This window comes from Trichoplusia ni, chromosome 5 (assembly GCF_003590095.1).
Source record: "Trichoplusia ni isolate ovarian cell line Hi5 chromosome 5, tn1, whole genome shotgun sequence".
In the NCBI taxonomy this organism is placed as follows: domain Eukaryota; kingdom Metazoa; phylum Arthropoda; class Insecta; order Lepidoptera; family Noctuidae; genus Trichoplusia; species Trichoplusia ni.
Genome location: NC_039482.1, coordinates 1,984,161 through 2,004,005, shown reverse-complemented (window position 1 = coordinate 2,004,005; position 19,845 = coordinate 1,984,161). Strand labels below are relative to the sequence as shown.

The window sequence follows — 19,845 nt, the reverse complement described above, 5'->3', positions numbered from 1 at the left end:
TTATTATTTTAACACTTCCGTTACTTTATTAAAGAACAGCTTCTTACTTTTTTTGATTGATTTCTTTTTTGTTTCGTTTTAAAAATAATTGAAGATTGTGCAATGTCAATAAGCCTTTATGCGTTTTAATAAAAACACTAAACGCTTTACAACACATTGGTGTGAGTTACTTTCTGATGATTTAAGTCCTGTCATAAATAAAACACAATTTTTTTAAAAACATATTTTATTATTTTAATTTAACCATTGTTTCGAAAAGGAAACAATAACGTAAAGAGGTTTTACTTTAGTGGTACTCGTTATTTCTCGTTTTCTTATAATTATAACATTAAAGTCTCCTTTTCAAAAGTACATAAAGTAACCTATCCCATATATAGTAGAAACAATAAGAAAACTAAACGAAATATAGGCTAAGCTCAAAAGGAACTGAAGCTGAAACCTGACTTATTTAAAAAATAATGCACTGGCTGCTAACCGAATGACCTCTTAAAAAAAACTGAAAAAAATGACTTTTGAACACTGATTTACGCGACTACTCCCTCAAGACAGACCTGTATCTCAGGGTTCATTCATGTGTTTTAAAGGTCACTATTCCTATTTATCGGGAAAAGGCTAGGCCAATGATTCCTATTTATCGATAAGTATTTTTTTTTCTTTATAATCTTTGAATAGTTTTAGACTTAGTGATGTTATGCATTGGCTATATTAATATGATGCAATATGTAGCCATTTTTATTGATTTAATATGTAGTGTTTTATCAAGCGTATTTTTTTTATTATTTCCTTGTTGTTCGCAAACATACGAGAGCAAATTTGAATGTAATTTGTAGAAATTAACACGCGACTTGCGTGTACATTAATGAGAATCCTCGATTGGCGACGTCGGGCGGCGTCGCGGCTGTAGCCCCCTCGTCTGCGCTAGTCACCACATACAAAACAAACGGCTTAGCACCACCTGCAAGTTTAAAAACCATTAGAATTGATGCTTATGTAAATTATCGGATTCCCAAGGCCACAAATAGGTTTCGTAAGTCCTTAAGAAATTAATGTATCCGCTGTTTGGTCGTATCCGTCGTTAATGAAAAGGCAGATAAAGCTATTATTTCCAAAAAATGCCTAAGCTATAACCGCATAGGTGATTCGGTCACAGGTTAAGCTATGCTTGACGCGGTTGGTCCGTACATGGGTGACCATCTTTGTCATAACGAGTTCCTCCGTGTTTCGGAGGGCAGGTTAAATTGTGGGTCCCGGCTATTATTCCTACATCTTTGACAGTCGTTACAGGTAGTTAGAAGCTTGAAAAGTGACGGCCAGTCTTACCGAGGGGTATCGTGTTGCCCAGGTAACTGGGTTGAGGAGGTCAGATAGGCAGTCGCTCCTTGTAAAACACTGGTACTTAGCTGAAACTGGTTTGACTGGTAGCCTACCCCAAAATAGTTGGGAAAAGGCTAGGCCGATGATGTTGATAGGATAGCGAGCACAATCAATTTAATAGATTTACCCATGAGACAAGACAAGATCTAAAACATTCTACCCAATACCCAAATACTCACTTTGAACAGGTACAAATCCAATGCCGCAGAACCGATCCGTATTAACAGCTACACCAGTCGCGACGACTACAGGGTTCGGTATCACCACGAAGTCAGTCAGACAGTTACCGTTGTTCAAGGCACCTAGCGCTGTTCCTAGGACAGTGTTATCAGCCCCCTCCACATCGCCGGTCACGGTGAAGGAGAAGACGTCGTTGGCGACCTGTGTATAAACAATGCAATTGGTTGAATAAGGGAGATTAATTTTCAAAGTTTTTTTTTTCATATATGTAGGTACTACAGCCGCATTAAGTTCAGGAATATTCAGACTGAGAATAGGCATTCGTGGACAAATTTATAAATTCGAGTTATTAGACGATTTGAGAACTTTGAAGCTTTTTGAAGTCGGTTGAAAATTTTAATACATGATAACCATTTAAGAATAAAATTAGCTTACTTGATTGTACCGAATTGTACAGTAACCAGCTTCCATCCTGATGCAAATTCCGTAGTTCAAGTTGGCGATTTGACGGGTACCAGTTACCAAGGAGGCACTGAGAAGTGTGTTCGCAGCAGTTCCATAGTTGAAGCTATTGATCGTTCCCGTTATGCCCGTGTAGTATTGAAGGCAGCCGTTGGGCGCTGGAAATTATTCATTTTTGATATTGTGCAGGGTAGTGATAGTAATATACCAAGTGACTGAGTAATATTGTTCTAGGTCAGATCAAGTATCAATAGAGCAGACTGATTGATGTAAAGGTTATATCTGATAGGGTCATTTACATAGTTATTATATGTTCGTGATTTGCAGTGGGGTTCGGTATAGCAAAGCAGAGAGGAAGCGAAAGGATGTGTGTTGAATAACTAGTCATTTCAAATCTCCTCTTCGCTTAGTTTCGGAGGATTGGATGTGCCTGACTTTGCCCTATGAGTTGTTCAGTTAAGGATAGCTTATCAATATAAAGCCTAGATAACAAATAAGTTTGTAATTCAATATCTTACCTAGTCCAGGACAATCGCATCCAAGTTGAGTCAGCCTAAGATTCCATCGTCTCGAGAAGGTAGTGGCTAAAGTAGCGGTGATTATGATAGTGATGGCTGCGTTCCCGTTGAAGTCCACATATATAGTTTGTCCCGTCAAATCTCCGCAAAGTATCGGGACGACCGTATTCCCTCCTGTGATTGCAATGGCGTCTGTCATGCAGTTTCCGTCGCCGTTCGGTTGTGCTAACACTAGATCCAAGAAGTCTATGCGGAGCTGTTGGGGTTGAAAATTATAGTTTGTTTTAGTAATGCAGTTGTTAATGGTTATGCGATCCTATAATAGACCTAAGGAAAATCTTATTTTTATGAATTGGAAGTTCATAATCCAAAACCTGAGGTCTAAGTACGGTCGGAATGTACGGTCGGTCAAGAGATTCTTCTCTACACGCTTTCACAACTTCCGCAGTAGGTAAATATTGAAATCTTGCATATTTGCAGATTGTATTAGCTGTCAGAGACTTTTACATTATGTTTGGAAAATGTATTTATATTTGATTATTTTCAGAGAATACAGATAAGAACAATAATAGAGTACAGGTAATAGCTTTGTTTTATAATATAGTTTACGCAGGTCTGAGTATAGTAGACCCCTGCCAGGAAGTCGAACTTAGTCGTTAAGAAGAAAATATTTTTAACTTATCTTTTAGAAAAAAAATACAAAAGTTCAATTCATTTTTAAATTCTCGCTTTATACTCGTCTGAACAGAATAGTGTATTAAAATACGGTTGCGTTACTTGACATGTCTCAAACGCATTGGCGTCGTGTCTCACCTGACATATATTGTTGTTACACCGGTTCACAATCATGGAGCAGGCGGGCCCGCCGGCGTACGCCGCGGGGTAGCCCGGACTCGTGAAGTACGTATTATTTACGTTGGTAGTAGTACCGCACGTACGGGACACTGAAATGTATTGGGGATGTAAGTAGGTCGTTCAAATAAAGCGGCCTGGGAATGTTTGCTGTCTGCTAAAGGGTTGAAAATAGGTTGAGTTAAGAAACAAGTGTAGAGTAAAAAGTTTGACACATTCCCTTAATGATTGTGTTTTTTTACATATTTTTTTATCTTGTTTTAATGGAGTCGCGCCTCGCGCTTGTTGCGTCTCTTACGAAAGGCTAAAAAGTGTAATAATCAGGGTTTTGTCCAACATCGACTTGGAATTGACTTGAAATTCTAGTAGCCTTATTTGGATAATATTGATACTTATTTGAAAATAGACAAACAAAATATGTCGGTCAACCTATTGTACTATTCCAATTTATATGTAATTTTTTTACTACCACGAGTTACTAGAGTGCACTGCTATGGTTTATACCCTAAACTTTAGGGTATAAAAGCCGATACGCAATAAAATACGATCGTTGTAATCGTAAAGAGAAAACTAGATCAGAACCCTTCTAAGCTACGCCAACGTTAGTCATATACTGCCAGTTTGTCTGCTCAGGGCAATTACACTGGTTATAGTATTTGAGATGAAGGTAATTTTACATGTATGGCTTTAAAGAGTACCGTGTGCAACCGAAGTGTGACTGTTATCCTCTTAGATTACAAAATAGGTTTGACACTAAGTACAGTTAAACAAACTGTTTAGATACAAATCTAACGATGCACAGAAGAATGCTGGCAATTCGTACATCAAATTGTGTTATCCAAATTCTTTTGCTAGGATTTAAGTTTCCCCGGGGGCCGAATTCCATTTCTGAGATCGGGATTTAAGAGCAAACAATGTGGCACTTGACAAGTGCACAAAAATCAAGAGGGAAGCTACATTTAGAGGATCTAAACCTCGACAATGATTCTGCAATTGGTACAGTAGAATATAATTACCTACGTACAATTCTAGTTTATACCACTAGCAGGGGTAAAAATAGAGGATTTAACCCCTGGTTTCTACAGTTTTCTTCTCGATTCACTTACCGACACAGCACCTCCCTCGCCTAGACGCGCAAGTGCCCGTGATGGTACCGTTCAGATTGTTGCATTCTCGTCGTGCCAAACAGGTGCCATTCATCGTGTTAGCAGTCGCACAGTCAGTGTTCGCGAAACGCACGATACTTACAAACGGGAACACTGCAAAAATAATGAAGAGGTAGATGAATGGTTGAAAAGCAATAATACTTTTATATAGTGTTGAAATAAAATGAGATGTTTGAGGTGTAAGTTTACTGTTTTGTTACGTATGCGAACGCTTCAGTTTTAGATTTGAATGCCAAATATGTATATCGAAGTCTTCATTGATACCTAGATTACCTACCAACAACGGATAGTATATATTAAAGGAAGAATGAACAGCAGTAGCTTGACAAAGGGTTTTAGCGTAGCAGTTACAAAGGGACAAGAGATGTCGAGGCGGTGATTGATGTCCTAATTCTTAGACTGGTCACCTGCAGTGTCGCCTTGGTGACACATTCGGTTACTGTGTTAATCCAACTTGTTAGCTGCCCCTATATCATTTTTTTATCTCTTTGTCTAGCAGTAAGAGTGTAAAAGGAGGTAAAATATACATACATAATATACATACACATTCACAATATTTCGCCTTTTGATTTTTTTACAAATTCTCGCTAGCGGTCTGACATTAAATTATTTATTAAATGCCAATTGTAGATATTAAGAATTCAAGAAAAATTATTGAAAATAGTAAGTTTAATTTCTAAGAACCGTTTACAGCTGAAATAGAGTCAAAAGGTCCGGAGGTTATAGAAATCAATAGGTACACATTCGCGCAGCTTTAAAAAAAATAGATATTTTGGTATATACTTAATAAAAGTAAGAAACATCAAACAACATTATACAAATATTAAATTTTAAGACGACTTACATATTTTGCCTTTCCGTTCTCCGTACTGCGTCACGTTGGTACTCTCGAGATCCCTGTCCTCATCGAAGGTGTCGAAATCGTCGTGACCCTCAAAATCATCATTAGGATCAAGTTCGTCCTGATTCAGCCGATTGATAGAAGTAGCAGTAGTAAGTACTAATACAGCAGAAAGAACTAACCACCACATTTTAGACTCCATTTTTTTTAAGTTACAGAAAACCGAACTACTAGTTTAAGTTTCTCCACATTTGTTGCAATAAATATGAGTTTTCGTTTCACTCGTCCTAATCCCAATAGAAAGGGTCACGAAATGCGAGTAGACATGCCTATCATGTATAAATAAAGTGGGTGATAACGGTTGTCTGTTTGTGCAAACTGTTAGGGATGTTACCGTTTCTCATTTAGCACTTGCTGACTAGCAAAGTGTTAATATATCTCTAGTTGTAATTTTAGAGCAATGACAAGTTTACCAAATATCTGGGTCAACGTTGGATTTCTTGACCTAATTCCTTGAATGACCTGAATCTTGATTTTTTTAGCAGCACTATGTAGCGTGAGTTTTTGCCAGGAATTGCAAGAGCGTAATGTATCTCAAATATAAAAAGAGTCACGATTCGAAGTAGCCTCGCTATATACCAACTGTATCTGAATTTCTAAAATAAGTTCCCCATTTGTTTGTAAATAGGACGAAAAACACAAGGTTAGATATCGATAGTTTCCAAAACACGCGTACAACAAAGGTGCAATAAGTTTAGAAATGTAAGTAGTGTTATGCCAAAACAATATTCGCGGCATCGGTTACTTATAGTTTGTACACCTGCAGGCTGAATGGGACAAGCACAATTCACTTAGGTGCATAAAACGTTAAGTGTAATTGTTTCTGTATAAGCTAAAACGTACGTTTTCTTGGAAATAAGTTAATTGACATTCAGAGAGGTATTGTAAAGTTTTCTTAGACAATGCCGACAAGCATGGAGCGAAACGACTCGTATTTCTGTATGCAAGTTCATCGGGAATGTAATTAACTTGTCGCCGTTCCATTCACTAAGATATTACCATTTTGCCGCATTCTTGCGATTCACACTTTCGTTTGGCGGCCTCGCGTGGAAGTGCATTGGCTAGCCTAGATTGGTCAGGTACAGTACGGTATGTACCTGTAGCTAAACTGTTTGTTGACTATTTTTCTCTTATGTAGGTACCTCACACTAGCGTAGGTAACTCAAAAAGCAAAGATGATGACTATGCCTCTGGTTCGAAATTTTAGCTGTAAACACATACCTATGTCGGTATATACGTGCCTATGCTTACAATTTTCGGAATTCTGCATTAACAGTCTTGTCGCTAACTTCAACACAATCGATTTTACCATAACATATACATCATGTTGCAAAACATGAGATTTGCTGTGCCGAGAGTATTTTTATACTTAATATATCTGTAGATACGTTATTATATTTTAGCACATGAAAGTGTACATTCTGCATTCCAATTAGACGATTTTAATTACCTAGATTATAAAGATATTATTATATAAAAATAAAGTTCGAATACACCTTAAACTATTTGACTCCTATTTCAGTTAGTCAGTTGTTTTCATAACCATCTCGCGAGGTCACAGTGATCGCTTCCGATATGAAGGTGAACCCGAAGTGTCCCGAGTCTGACTGTACCAGCTTTTCAACTGATTTCAAAAATCAAGTCTCAATTCGTCTGTATTTTGTTTCCACAGAACTTCGGACTAGATAAACAGATTTTTATTTAACGTGAAATTGCTCTCATGTGGTTCAATACAAATTACATAGGTAATTTTTGGGTCCGTAGTTTTAATTGGTCTATTGTATGTTTCTGTTGTTAAAACAATATTATAAACGATTCCATCGGAAAAAAACTGTAGTAGCAAGCATCCTAAAGCAAAGCTTAGGTACAATAAAATGGTACCTGGTTACGATTTTCTGGTCTCTTAGCAGCGACCGATAGTTTGTTCAATAAAGTTCTTTGAATCGTTCTCTTCTCGTCAACTCTCTTTAGCACAAACTCCTCAGCTTTATAATAATAATACAGATTTTGAAATGTTTAAGAAGACAGTTACAATCGTACAGCACTAGCACTACAAAATAAGTGTCTGTCTACTAAGTTTGATACCACTTAAAGGTATTTGTATATTTATAAATTAAAAATAATCCATATGACTTATGCCATGTTTTTTTGCAGAATTGCAAAGACAGACGTAGTTATCAGTTCTCTCCCTTGAAGATCGGATTTCCATATCTCATTATCACACCAACAATTTTCTCATCATAGAAAGCTAAGAACTCTTTTGCTTTTATTTAAGGTCGGGTAAATTTGGATACATTCGGTTATACTTCCTCACTTTTATACCCACATGAAAGGGATAAGCCGATACATTGGCGCACGTGTCTAAGAATTATATGCGAGTGGAACATTATTCAGCTTTAATAAAAAACAAACTTAATCGAAATCGCCCAATCCGTTCGCGAGTTATGAAGCCACTGGCAGATAGTCAAACTTTTTTTTTATAATCTTTAATTATATTTAGGGGGTTTTTATCCACATGGATACGTCAACCCCATTGCATTGTACCTTATACTACATTTACTTACACGCTACTGAAAAGGGAATCACTGATTACAAACTCGAACCAGACCACATATTCGTTTAGTCATTTTTGAAACAAGATTTGACAAAAAAATTATGAGAATACGTCAAACTTATAACTCCTTTTTGCGTTAGGGGTTAAAACTAGAGACGCAATAAGACTTATAAGTGGCTTTTGGCAGAGTACCCTTTGTAAATACGAGGCACGAGGTACTTTTATAGTACCTAAAAGTGGATGAATAAAAAACATCAGTAAATGTGACTAAATTTAATTTGTTCTGAAATGTGAAGTAGTTGTAACATTAGTAGTTACACTTCGTGGTAATATTCGGTACACAAGGTATATGATATGAAATAAGTAGGTAATAATACATGTTATTTGTACCATTGACAAGATAAAGGGCCGGCAACAATGTTTTAATAATAATAAGTATACTACGGAGGCAGTAGCTTACAGAAATATTTAAATTGAAACATACTGTTTTATATACCCTGACGGTTTTATGAAAAAAAATTGACAGTTACGTTTTAATGCATTATTTCCTCTTCGAAATCAAATCAGAAAGGTGATGCTGGTCACTTTCTCGTCAATTTTATGACCTATCAAAAGGTTACTCATAGAACGGACAGAGTATATTTTTTTTTTGCAACGGCCTCAATCAATGGGTTACATGACTTATTTAATTTGAAACAATATTGTGATACATCAATTCTAGTACCTAAATAGTGCTATGGTAATTTTGGAACACAATATAACAATGATATTCCATTTCCCTCTCATAGACCATGGAAAGAAACGTCTTTTTTATGCTTATATAAATTAATTCATTACGGTGTACAGAGATATTGGTATTAAAAAATAGAAATTAACATATAGGTACTTGAACAATTTGATAAGGTTTGTTAGCTTAAATTGTTTTCAATGGTACAATTAATATTCAAACATAAATTTGGTATACTGTATGGCACTCAGGCGCCTAGGTTTAAGCTGTTAATACTAGAAAATAAAAAAAATATGTTACTTGTATTTGCAGTATTTATCCCATTTTAAATGACACTATTTGCTAATTGAAATGGATTGATTCTTATCGAATTCTTACCAATTGTTTAAACTGGTCTCAATAATGTCTGAAAATATGTTTATCTGGGGTTGTTGTCGATAAAGGTTCCTTACTACTTTTTATTTAAAGATTTTGAAGGTTGTTCTATTGAATTAAAGTATTTATCCCTTATTAAATGATGTAACGGTTTACTCACGCGTATGCAGACGCGGCGGGTCTGCTCATGATTAAGGACTCCGGTTGGGTCCGAAACTAGGCGGGCTACCCCGATACATACGCGTGAGTAAACAATTACATCATTTAATAATGAATCAGTCTCACGATAATTATTATAAAACTATTTATCCCTTGTTTTTATGTGATTTGCTGAAGTACATGTTAGTTAATTGTAGTGGTGTATTGCTGTTAAAAGACCGTAGAAAAGTATACATTTTATACTCGAATTTATAATATTCAGGGCTGTTTGTAAATTAAAATATATCTACTTATTTAATTTCAGTTTAAAGGTCTAAAGAATAAGGCACTCTTCAAACTAGGGGTGTTGGAATTTGGTTTCTTCATTTATTAATTGTCGACATGGTAATAAATACTGCAAATGCCAATACAATCGTGAACAAATTAATTACGACAATAAAAGTGGCAAATAACAAAATGTTAGTAAATCACACTTCTGGCAAAATCTAAAAACTATAATATTTAAACACATTAAATCCATATCTATTTTCTCAATATAATATATCTCAACTTTTTACACTCAACTATAAAAAAATAGGTACCTATATAAAAAAAAGAATTTAAAAACACGTCATTGGTAATAAATTATCTTGTGACTTAGTCAACATACTAACTATGCTCTTAAAAATAAAAAATACACGTGAAAAAGATACAAACGTAATATAAATATAAAAGCTACGGAAACAATAGAACATAGTGTATATAGCTACATACCTACAAAGAAAAAGCATGAACAGGAAGTGAGGTACAATTTTTATACAGAAAAAACGAGCTTACGTCTACATATTGTTTCGTAAAAACTAAACTAAGTTTTAATTTAAAATATGGCATCTACCGACATGTTTATGGCAATGATTCGGTTCAAGAAACTCAGCACATTAGATAAACTTAGTTACTACAACACTTGATTCCAAGACTCATGGGAACTGCATTCTCATGAAACTTTTTTTAATATTATAAATTACCACCTAGTTCCGTATTAAATTTAAGGCCTCATTTGATTTTGATACGTATCGTAAGGCAATAAGACTGCTTTAGTCTTCTTCTAGTCTAGTAAATAGATTTTATTCTTGTGAACTACACATCAGACTAGAGGATATCCTTACACGAAGCTCAGCCTGTTTCATTAGGTTAGAGATAAACTGAAATCTCGTAATCACGTTTAATTAGTGTTTCTATTGAAGATAAATCATATAACATCAAGAGCACAGTATCTTAATCGCCATTTCTTGAAGTGAAAGCAAGATAGGGCATAACGCGATGTAGAGTGCCATCTCTTTTCTACAAATGAAGCAGTATTAATTTCGAAGGCGTTTTTAGGCCCCAAGACGACCCAATACATTTCATACGGTAAATCAGTTTGCCTCTACCCTAAACACAATTGCGTTTACAAGAATAATGTAGAGTTATAATATAGCACAAAATATACCTTTTGGTTCCGTTATCTTTTATAGAGCTTAGTTTTATAGTAGGTACATAAAATTAAATGCAAGAAATAGTGGCAAGATTACAGTGCATTAAAATATGTGTGAATATTACACTTTAATGTTTATGGGTTCATGAATATGGTCAGAGTTGTCGGTGTCCTGTTTTAATAGCATCGAAAGTTACTCTACTACATATGGTACATTATCCAATATTATTGGATTAGGGTTTTATATTTTTATTTCTATAGTTCTATAGAGAGTACTTGTAGCAATAGTTATTTTGTCAAACGTATTTAGGTACCACCATAATTCTGTTTTTGTTTATGAAATCTGTAAGTACATTCTTTATGTTTATTGTTATCCAAGCACACAACTAATTTTAAATTTGTCTTGAGTCTGTTTTAAAACGCAGGATAGTCGATCAACATTCATGTTTGATACAACCTTAATGTCAATAACAAACACTCAAATGTATGGAGTTGACAGACAAGTCACGTGACCTGTAAAACGAAATGTCATTTCCATACATTTGGGAGTTACTTTTTGACGTTAACGATGGTGGAATGTCATTCAGCTAGTGGTGCTGATAATATAATGTATTATAAGTTAATTTCAACCCCTGTCGTGTGTGACTTAATTCTTCCAAGGTAAAATCTCTATTTACAAGCTTGGTTACAGTAAATAGAAATACAACAGCGGCAAGAAGCATATTAAACGAAACTTTATTACTGCAAAAGTAAGGCGCTAATATTAATTACGTTCTACATTTTGAAAATTTAAGTACGACAAAGTAAGCATAACTTACAGTAGCACAAAACTCTAATGACTATTCAAGATGGCAATTGCATTGTAGCAAATATTAGAAGATTTAGTTATAAAAGGTAAAATGTATAAACCGTCGGTGTTTGCAGTCTATTAGGATGTACTGGACGGAGGCAATAAGGCTGATGACACACTCCCCACTAAGTCGCCTAAAGCACTTCGTAAGATTTAAGTTATACATTAGGCCCTACGTTATTAATTCACTATAATATTATAACCTTTAAGTACAATAAATATATATTATCAAATATAAAATATGCACGATAAAACATGTTACTGAACAATTGTTACGAAGGTAATCTGTTAGTGATAAGACAATGTGGAAAAACCTTTAATAAATCGAGACTAGAAAGTGTAAAATTTGAACGTTTCAACAGTACGATCCTAAAGTCTTACGTAATGCATATTTAAAAAAAGGCACTTCCTCTTGGAGCTTTTGTTAAACCTGCACTAAATATTTGTGAAATGAATTTCAAAAATGTCGATATTAATTTCGTTTTCGTAATAAAGACAAATAATAGTCTATTATTTTCTGTCGATGTAGGTAAGCCTGTCTAGAAAATTTTGGATCATTTAACAGAAAGTTAACTTGACAAGTGTCAAATTCAAAAGTTTAGGTCGTACTATTGAAACAGCGTCCGTACTATAAGACTAACATATATCTACTTACTGATATTTAGGCAAAAATAATATTAAAAGATAATATCTTGGATATTCCTTGCTCTCTTATTAATTAACTTACGATAAATTAACTAATCATATCTAATGAATACTTAGAGCTTTTAATTCACGAGGTTTTTAAGCGACACCATTGCTGTTGTAGTGAGCAATTTTTTAGGAATCATTTACGTACTTCATCATCATTCATCAGTTGTAGTCAGACTAAGAGGTCTACCGTCAAAGTAAGACGGGTGGAGTTGTGTGAAAGAGATAGCGCACTTAAAGGTAGAGCGGTGTCCCGCTTCCACAACTACATCTGTCTTTCCTTGAGCGGTTATCGTAGGCCACTAGTCAACTTTCGCGGTAGTCTGTGAAAGCGTTCCCGTTGGATCCCTGACTACAGGGAACGGAGAAGCATCCCGGTGGTAAGAGCTGGTAAGACACACCAAGTTCATAAAGACCATGAGGATCTCCACAGGTGCACAGAAAGGCTACCAGGTAACTATATAGAGCAGGTATGTAAGTTAATCACTGGTCATGGCAGCGCTGAAAGTTTGATGAATGTTAATAAAGTCGACGATGAAAAACTCGGGCTCGGAGCCAATTCAAATTTATCAGTTCGAGATGATATCCGGTGAGGTCAGTTTATGCAGCGTCAATTGTCCAAACAAACACATTGCCATGCATTTCCCTTTCAAAGTACGATTCGTTAAAAACCTAACTTATGTAACTTAGAGCAATGAGCAACAGTGCCGCAAAACCCGTTCCATTAAAATATTTGTCATTTTTAATTTACATCATATAGTTATCTATAAATAAAATACGGGTGTTTTGGGATCTGTATAAATGACTAATCGAGTCATATACAATTTAAAGGTATATATTATGTAAAGCGATTTCCTTGGTAATGCTGTTGTGTTGTACATATTATGACTTTATTAGTGAGAATCATATAGTTCATGGTTAACTGATGGTTTACTAAGGTGTGTACACGAATACTTGCTCACGTTATGTACCTGGTAGATACATATCTTGATAAATATCTGTAATATTTTGAGATTTTTGTATAGTATGAAGTTCACTAGAAACTTGCTTGCCCTTTGTCGTTGGAAACACTCGAAGGGCGAGAAACTGTTTGTTTTGTGGTGTGTCTTCAGCTTCGCTTTTACAAAATATACAATAAGCATCCTTGTCAGCACTGGGAGGCTCGCTGTCCTTGTGCTCGGTCACAGTACGCCGTAGAACGTGTCCATCAGGGTCGTGTCCAGGTCGCACTCCAGGAAGATGCTCTCACTGCATTCCTCCTGGAAATGTCCAAGAAATAACTCCATTTACTACAAAACCTCTCAAAAAATAAAGTCAGCAAGAAACAAGATTATATTACAAGTAAAACATGCAACAACAATTCCTATGGTTGTCTGATCTTGAAAAGATGTATAAAAATGTCTGGTAAAGTAAATATATAGTTACCTGAGTGTTCTGACAAGCGGGCGGTTGGTCACCGCCCCTCCTCGCGTGTCATTTAGACGTCTTCGGCAGGTGCCTCTTCATGTGCAGGGCGAGGTGGTCGGAGCGCGCGAACGACCGCTCGCACACCGCGCACTTGAACGGCTTGGCGCCGGTGTGCTTGCGGTAATGGCGCGTAAGCTCGTCCGAGCGCGCGAACCGCCACTCACACTCCGGCCACTGACATGTGTACGGCTTTTCTCCTGCAAAACCAGAAGCTTAAACACCAGCTCTAAACAAAACCTAAACGAAAACGTCACTTCCAAGTACCGTTACTCTCAGTTCTCTCTGAGTCACCGGAATGCAAATTACCTACGTGTCATGCACAATACCAGAACGCAAACTGACAGAATCGTGTCACAGATGCACTACCATTAATGTAATGCTGTTATAAAACCATGCCAACTAGATCTCGACCTATCATCACTGAATTGATGAGGGCAATTTACTTAAAAGGTAAGCTTTGTTGACTTTCATAATTTCATTTCGACGTCAATGAACTTGTTGTGTAATGACGTGTTTCAATTCCATTCTTTAACGTTTTACAAATCTAGGTAAAATTAAGTATTTAGAAAGTTGGTTGGATACTAAGTATAAATGCCGCGTAAATAAATTGGACAAGTGACAATATACTGTGGTGAAATTCAAACGATACTTATAAGACAGTACTGAGGTACATTGTTGCCATTAGATACATCTGTTACTTTCGCCAGGCTATTGGATAGGCAGTTAAAGTTATTATTCTAGAGATCCTCTTGTTTAATTAAAATGATAAATTCTATTATTAGAGAAAACTTTTTGTAAGTAAAATAAAACATTGATTTTCGCAAGTGCCACTTATAGAAGATAATTAATTCGCATTATCTTGAACAATGTATGGGAGAAAGTTGTATTTAGTACCTGTGTGTATTCGCTGATGAGCTTTTAGATGCGAACTCTTCGTGTAGACCTTGGTACAGCCTGCAACAAGATTGTGGGACTTAATAATGTTAGTGGTGTTACACGTACCTTAAAGTCTAAAGCTAGGGTGCTTTCACTGTAAATTCAGATCCACAAAGATAACCCTGAAATTTGTCCAAGAAAAACTCGAATGAAGTAATAAAAACGAGGATTGTGCGAAATACTCTGCCAAGTTCCTTCATAATTACTTTGAATAGATTATGGTTGTCATCTTTCCATATTTCTCTATCCCCGCAAATCAGCTTTCGCGGTATGCATTCAATAAAGTTACAAAGTTTCAAGTCTATCCTAGCGATTACCAGTTAATCGGTCTTCTAGTTCTGACCAATGTGGAAGCAATCGGTAGAGTGGGCCAGTAATATGTGACAATGTATTTTATAAATTCTTTAACCTCAGCCGAGGTCAGTGACACACATTTGGCCTCTTTGGTCGTAAACTCTATATTCAGGCTATTTTGGGTTTGAGGGTAATCTCCTCGTTTGTTAACAATCCCGAGCTTATCTTTATTAATTTGTCTACTTGTATTAATTCTATGATTTTATCATTACATTCCGCCTGGAAATATCGTGTATTCTCATTCTAATTTCACTAGGTAATTATATATTTCTTGCATGTACTTTTAAGTTCAGTACTTAGTACTTAATCCAGTGGATTAGCCGGTCTTTAAATCACTGAGGTATCTTAATTATACATTAAATTGATTTTTTTTTTAAAAGAGATGATTATAAAATAATAATTAGGATTTATCTATCTAGGAGAATTAATTAAAGCCTTGAGTATCATATACATATAAAGAAACCTCGCTGAAGAGCAGTTGAAAAGATAAAGGGGCTTCATATTCAGTTCTTTTGCGCAGTTCTTGGTCCTAAATAAACTTAAGCAGAGACAGGTGGAAGGAGGGATGAGGGGTTCTTGCTGTGCGGGAGGATATGAAAGACTCTTAATATCTAATGTTAAAAATGTATTCTCCATCTGCCTTGGAATGTTGACACTGGGGTGGATCGATTCTAATAGAATAGTAGAGGTTCTTAACGATAAAAATGTGGACATAACTTTTACGCATACAAGCTGTGTCCTCGAGTTTCTTATTCGGGGGCGCAGCGTGCTTAAAGAGGGAGTATGATATTTTTCCTTGATGTTGTCTAGTGAATTAAAATAGATAAAGGAGTAAACTGCCTATATTACCTATGAAGTCACAGTGATGCACTCTCCGTTTCTCCAGTTCGGGGTTGTTCCGCCTGTTGTACTTGACTTGGGGCGGGGGTGCAAGCCGCGAGTGCGGCAGCGGGGCGTGGTGCACCTGCGGCGGCGGCTGCGGCGCGGCCGGCACCGGCATCGGCTGCGACATCGCCTGCAGGGAGGTGTACTGCTGCATTTAGTAATGGAAAGCTTATATTAACATTTCTTGGTATGATGGTGATTAAAATACACATTAGTACTAATTAAATGTGGTAATAGACAAAACTAAGAAGCGTTTTACTAGCGAAACTACTTTAAATCGAATGTTTAAAAAGTTGTTTTTACTTTGTGTCGGCTTTATCATTACAAGATTTTCAAGAAACTTAGCTACTAGTTTTATACCCTTATCACTCGAAGTAAATGCAGCAATATAATATGTTAGTCACCTGTGGATGATGATGTGGATGCGGCGCGGGATGCGGCGGCAGGTGCGGCGCTCGCAGCAGCGGCGGAGGGTGGTACGGCGGCGGCGGCGTCCGCCGGCCCGCGCCCTGCAAGCACACACCACGATTGCTGCACTCGAACTAACTAACCCAGTAACTACTGACAGAAAGCAGGACCTTACCGTCATCCCGCTGACACAAACAAATCTTATCTCATATTAAAATAACGAATTTACCTTAAATCCTTAACTGTAACATACACATTTACAAATAAAAATAAATGATATCGCTGGGCAGGAAATTCGATGGTACCATCTATCGCTACGCAAGCTGCGCGAGCATTCGAGTGGACCGTTACCTGCATGGTGTTCCCGGGGCTGCCCTGCTCGGAGCTGGGCGGCGTCAGCGGGGACATGTACACGAGCCGCGAGGGGGGGTACTTGGCGAACGAGGTGTTGGGCTGGTGCGGCGGCTGGTGCGGGGGCGGCTGCGGGTGCGCGTACGTCGGAGGCGCGCACAGCCTCTCCGTCTTGATCTCGAGGGGGCTGAGCAGCGGCGTCGCGCACTCCTCCAGCAGCGCCTCGTCCGCTTCCAGCTTGACGTGCGTGGAGCCCAGCGGCGCCAGCATGTTGGCATTCTCGGGGTCGATGTTCCTGATGGAGGAAGCGATGTCCTCCCATAGTGCGGGCCGGAGGAATGCATCGTCGCGTGAAGAAGTTCCGCTATCGAATAGGTCCATGTGGGCGGGCGCGAGTGAGGCGCCCTCCTGCTTGCAAAGCAGTGACTCTAGCTCAGATGTCTGTAACAAAGAAAATAACACAAACTTTATCATTTCTCTTGTCGCAAATTTAATATTACTATTCTTATATTTTCCTAGTGAAAGTTTTCAAACAAAAAGCTTGTTTCCCTAAATAATTACTTTAATACCATGCTCCGATGTCTAGTTGTACTACATTGGTAGTACAGATACACGCGCACCGGGTTCGACTGATTGGCGTCATCAATCATACTTAAGAGGATTAAAGTTACGATTAACATTAAGAATTTACACAATTTTGAACAATTTCTCCCTTGCTAGGTGGGCAAGAGTTGTTGCGCCGGCGCGGCGTACGATATTAGCATACAATGGCTGCGTGCCCACGCCCAGCGCAGGTGACGAGCAAGAGCTTTCATATCGGATCATTTCATACATTTCATTTGGGATGAGATTTAGCTAGCATCAGACTTAATTTAAATGCTGTCGAAATAAATTCTTAACATTGTGAATTCCTAACTGACTTATCGCAGGCAACGAAAGCGAAACGTCGTCGACGATAATTTATGTCCTGAAATAATAAAACTTTGTACCTCCACAGTTAGAGAGAGTTTAATCTCTAAACATTGTGCTATAGCTATATGTTGGGAACTGTACGGTGTTTACGAGTGACAATAAAATTAATGTAGTTGCAGTAAAACTTGTATAGTGATTGTGTTGTGTTCGACGTGAATGTTACAACTAGGTGCATAGCGGCAAGCGCGCACCTGCGCTATTGTTGGCCCGTCTTCTACTCGTACAGTTGACCACAAACCAGTGCTAACAATGTGACATTGACAGCGCCTTTATTTCATAGACTTGAAGATTTATTTTCGTAGTTTAAGGTTACCTATTTGTAATTGCGACTGTTCAAGCGTTGGGTGAAACCTCGACAGTTTGCATTGAGAATAACACATAAAGAAATTAAATGATAATTGTTAATTTGATTTATTGAATATTGCTTTAATTTTATAAAAAAACAGTAATATATAATTTAATCATTAAAATATGCAGATATTATACATAAAGGCAGAACCTCTGCCCGTCAGTGTCAACAAAGTGATATCTCATTGTTGTTTCAGTTAAATTATCTCGTCAGGTATCTATAGTGGGGTATGAAGTAATTTCCTATTAGCTCTTACCTTGATACAATATGTAAATATCGATAAGTTTTATGTTCGTTTTATCTGTTTGCTTTTCTATTGTTTAATGTTGGCGGCATGGACTAGTTAATACCTAACTGCGCTGTGACTAGTTCCAGCGACCGACAGAAACGTTTTTCTAATTGAAAATAGAACGTAGTTCGTGCAGGTTCCATTCCGCTTTTTATTAGCGAACAGGTGAAATACAGTTTAAAGTAATCGGTTAGCCCGGTCGGCAGCGATCGGAACCTCTTTGGAACAGCGTGGGGTGTCGCAAGAGCGCCGGACCGCGCGAATTCCTTCCATGACCTTTGCGGATCGAACGATTGCGCAGTGGCTCCTCCAGCGCGGCTAGACGAGCTTGAGCAACAACCACATAGACTATACCGGTACAGAACAACACATGCAATCAGCTGCCATAAGGCGATCCAGGGCTTTTAGACTCAAATGTAATGCGATAAAAAGTCAAAGTCACGCGTTAATAAAGACCGTTATTTCTGTGCTTAACATTCTCTAGTCCAATTAATACACAACAGCATTTATGACATCACTTTTCAGACCCTAGAAGTCTGAAAAGGCTGTATTATTCGGCTATAAGTTTTTGTCCGTGTTTTCCTGAGGAATGTTTAAAGCACAATGGCAAGTAAGATCATCCTTAGTAACGGAATAGTTCAGATAACCAAACTCTATAGCATTTTAATAGAGCACTTTTTTGTAGGTGATATTACGTGTTTAAAATTACTTACAAACAATTATATAATCTTGAACACCAGTTAATTATTCCAAGCCCGAAAATTTTCTTTCATTTACCCCTCGACGTGTCTGTGACTATTAAATAATTTTATTCTATGCGTTGGGCGGTACACTAGGCACCGTATTCGCTTCGGTTTAGCTCATTTACGAAGTCAGCTAAATCAGTCGGCTTATACCGAACAGACAGCTATTGTGAAATGAAAGAACCTCCCGCGGATTTGCACCGGTCAGTGATGAAACGCGCACTTGCACCAGATTGTATCTCGAATCTAATAGATTGTTGTTGTTATATTTCAAGAGCTGAATGAAGCAAGTGTTTAGCTGTTTGCCTGTTCTACAGTAACAAAAGGGGTGTTGACGTGCAAAGAGGGTAAATCTATTTCGTGCGTCAAACAATATCAGACACGTACTTTTGCCTATATCGGAGCAATAAAAATTGATAAAGATATTATTTTTTTAAAGTGCAGAAGTGGGGACGGTGACGTAACTGTGTGACATGAGTTGACAGGAGTGACGTCATGCGATACTTTTACTTAATTTGTCAATATTAAGTTTGTTGCGTTAAAAAAGTACGAATCCAGATCATTGAATGATCTTTTAAACAGAAATTTTAAATGTTTTGATAGTCTTAGGTAGTTACGTAGTAAGATGACTTTTGGAACCATTCATGTTTTGACATTGTCATGTCTCGTCACTATGATACGTCTATTGTTACCTGTTACCAACGTAAGTTGTCCTATCAATATTAGATTGTATCAAACTCAATGAATTATCGACGGTAGTATCGACACTATCTATAACATATTTGAATGGCTGAAAATGTAGGCCGGTATTAGGTATCATAAATCCGTAG

At 37.2% G+C, this 19,845-nt stretch overlaps 2 protein-coding genes across 4 annotated transcripts in view; both read right to left on the bottom strand.

The window, feature by feature from the left end:
• Window positions 1–75: 75 nt before the first annotated feature.
• Window positions 76–6,118, bottom strand: LOC113494008. The gene is made up of 7 exons (XM_026872109.1): window positions 5,397–6,118; window positions 4,493–4,645; window positions 3,348–3,478; window positions 2,535–2,790; window positions 1,990–2,174; window positions 1,554–1,755; window positions 76–955 (listed from the first exon to the last, which is right to left on the bottom strand). Exons 1-7 carry the CDS (start codon window positions 5,593–5,595, stop codon window positions 834–836), a joined length of 1,248 nt encoding a protein of 415 aa, XP_026727910.1. The 5' UTR covers window positions 5,596–6,118; the 3' UTR covers window positions 76–833.
• Window positions 6,119–10,455: 4,337 nt separating this feature from the next.
• The window catches only part of LOC113494007 (dendritic arbor reduction protein 1-like), a 62,636-nt gene continuing 53,246 nt past the window's right edge, over window positions 10,456–19,845 (bottom strand). The window contains exons 3-8 of one of the 3 annotated variants that reach the window (XM_026872105.1): window positions 16,663–17,103; window positions 16,308–16,412; window positions 15,868–16,051; window positions 14,623–14,682; window positions 13,687–13,925; window positions 10,456–13,520 (exon numbers count right to left, since the gene is read on the bottom strand). In XM_026872105.1, coding sequence (XP_026727906.1) covers window positions 13,735–13,925; window positions 14,623–14,682; window positions 15,868–16,051; window positions 16,308–16,412; window positions 16,663–17,103 — 981 coding nt within the window. In that variant the 3' untranslated portion in view covers window positions 10,456–13,520; window positions 13,687–13,734. The remainder of the gene's footprint in view (window positions 13,521–13,686; window positions 13,926–14,622; window positions 14,683–15,867; window positions 16,052–16,307; window positions 16,413–16,662; window positions 17,104–19,845) is intronic. The other 2 variants (XM_026872107.1, XM_026872106.1) reach the window with 2 other exon arrangements.

Excerpts from the sequence above, each read along its gene's own strand:
- LOC113494008 (XM_026872109.1), bottom strand. The coding sequence starts at position 5,595 with ATGGAGTCTAAAATGTGGTGGTTAGTTCTTTCTGCTGTATTAGTACTT. Across the intron at positions 2,791-3,347 it reads GTAACAACAATATATGTCAG|CTCCGCATAGACTTCTTGGA; the intron begins GTGAGACACGAC and ends CAACCCCAACAG. Across the intron at positions 2,175-2,534 it reads ATGCGATTGTCCTGGACTAG|CGCCCAACGGCTGCCTTCAA; the intron begins GTAAGATATTGA and ends AATAATTTCCAG.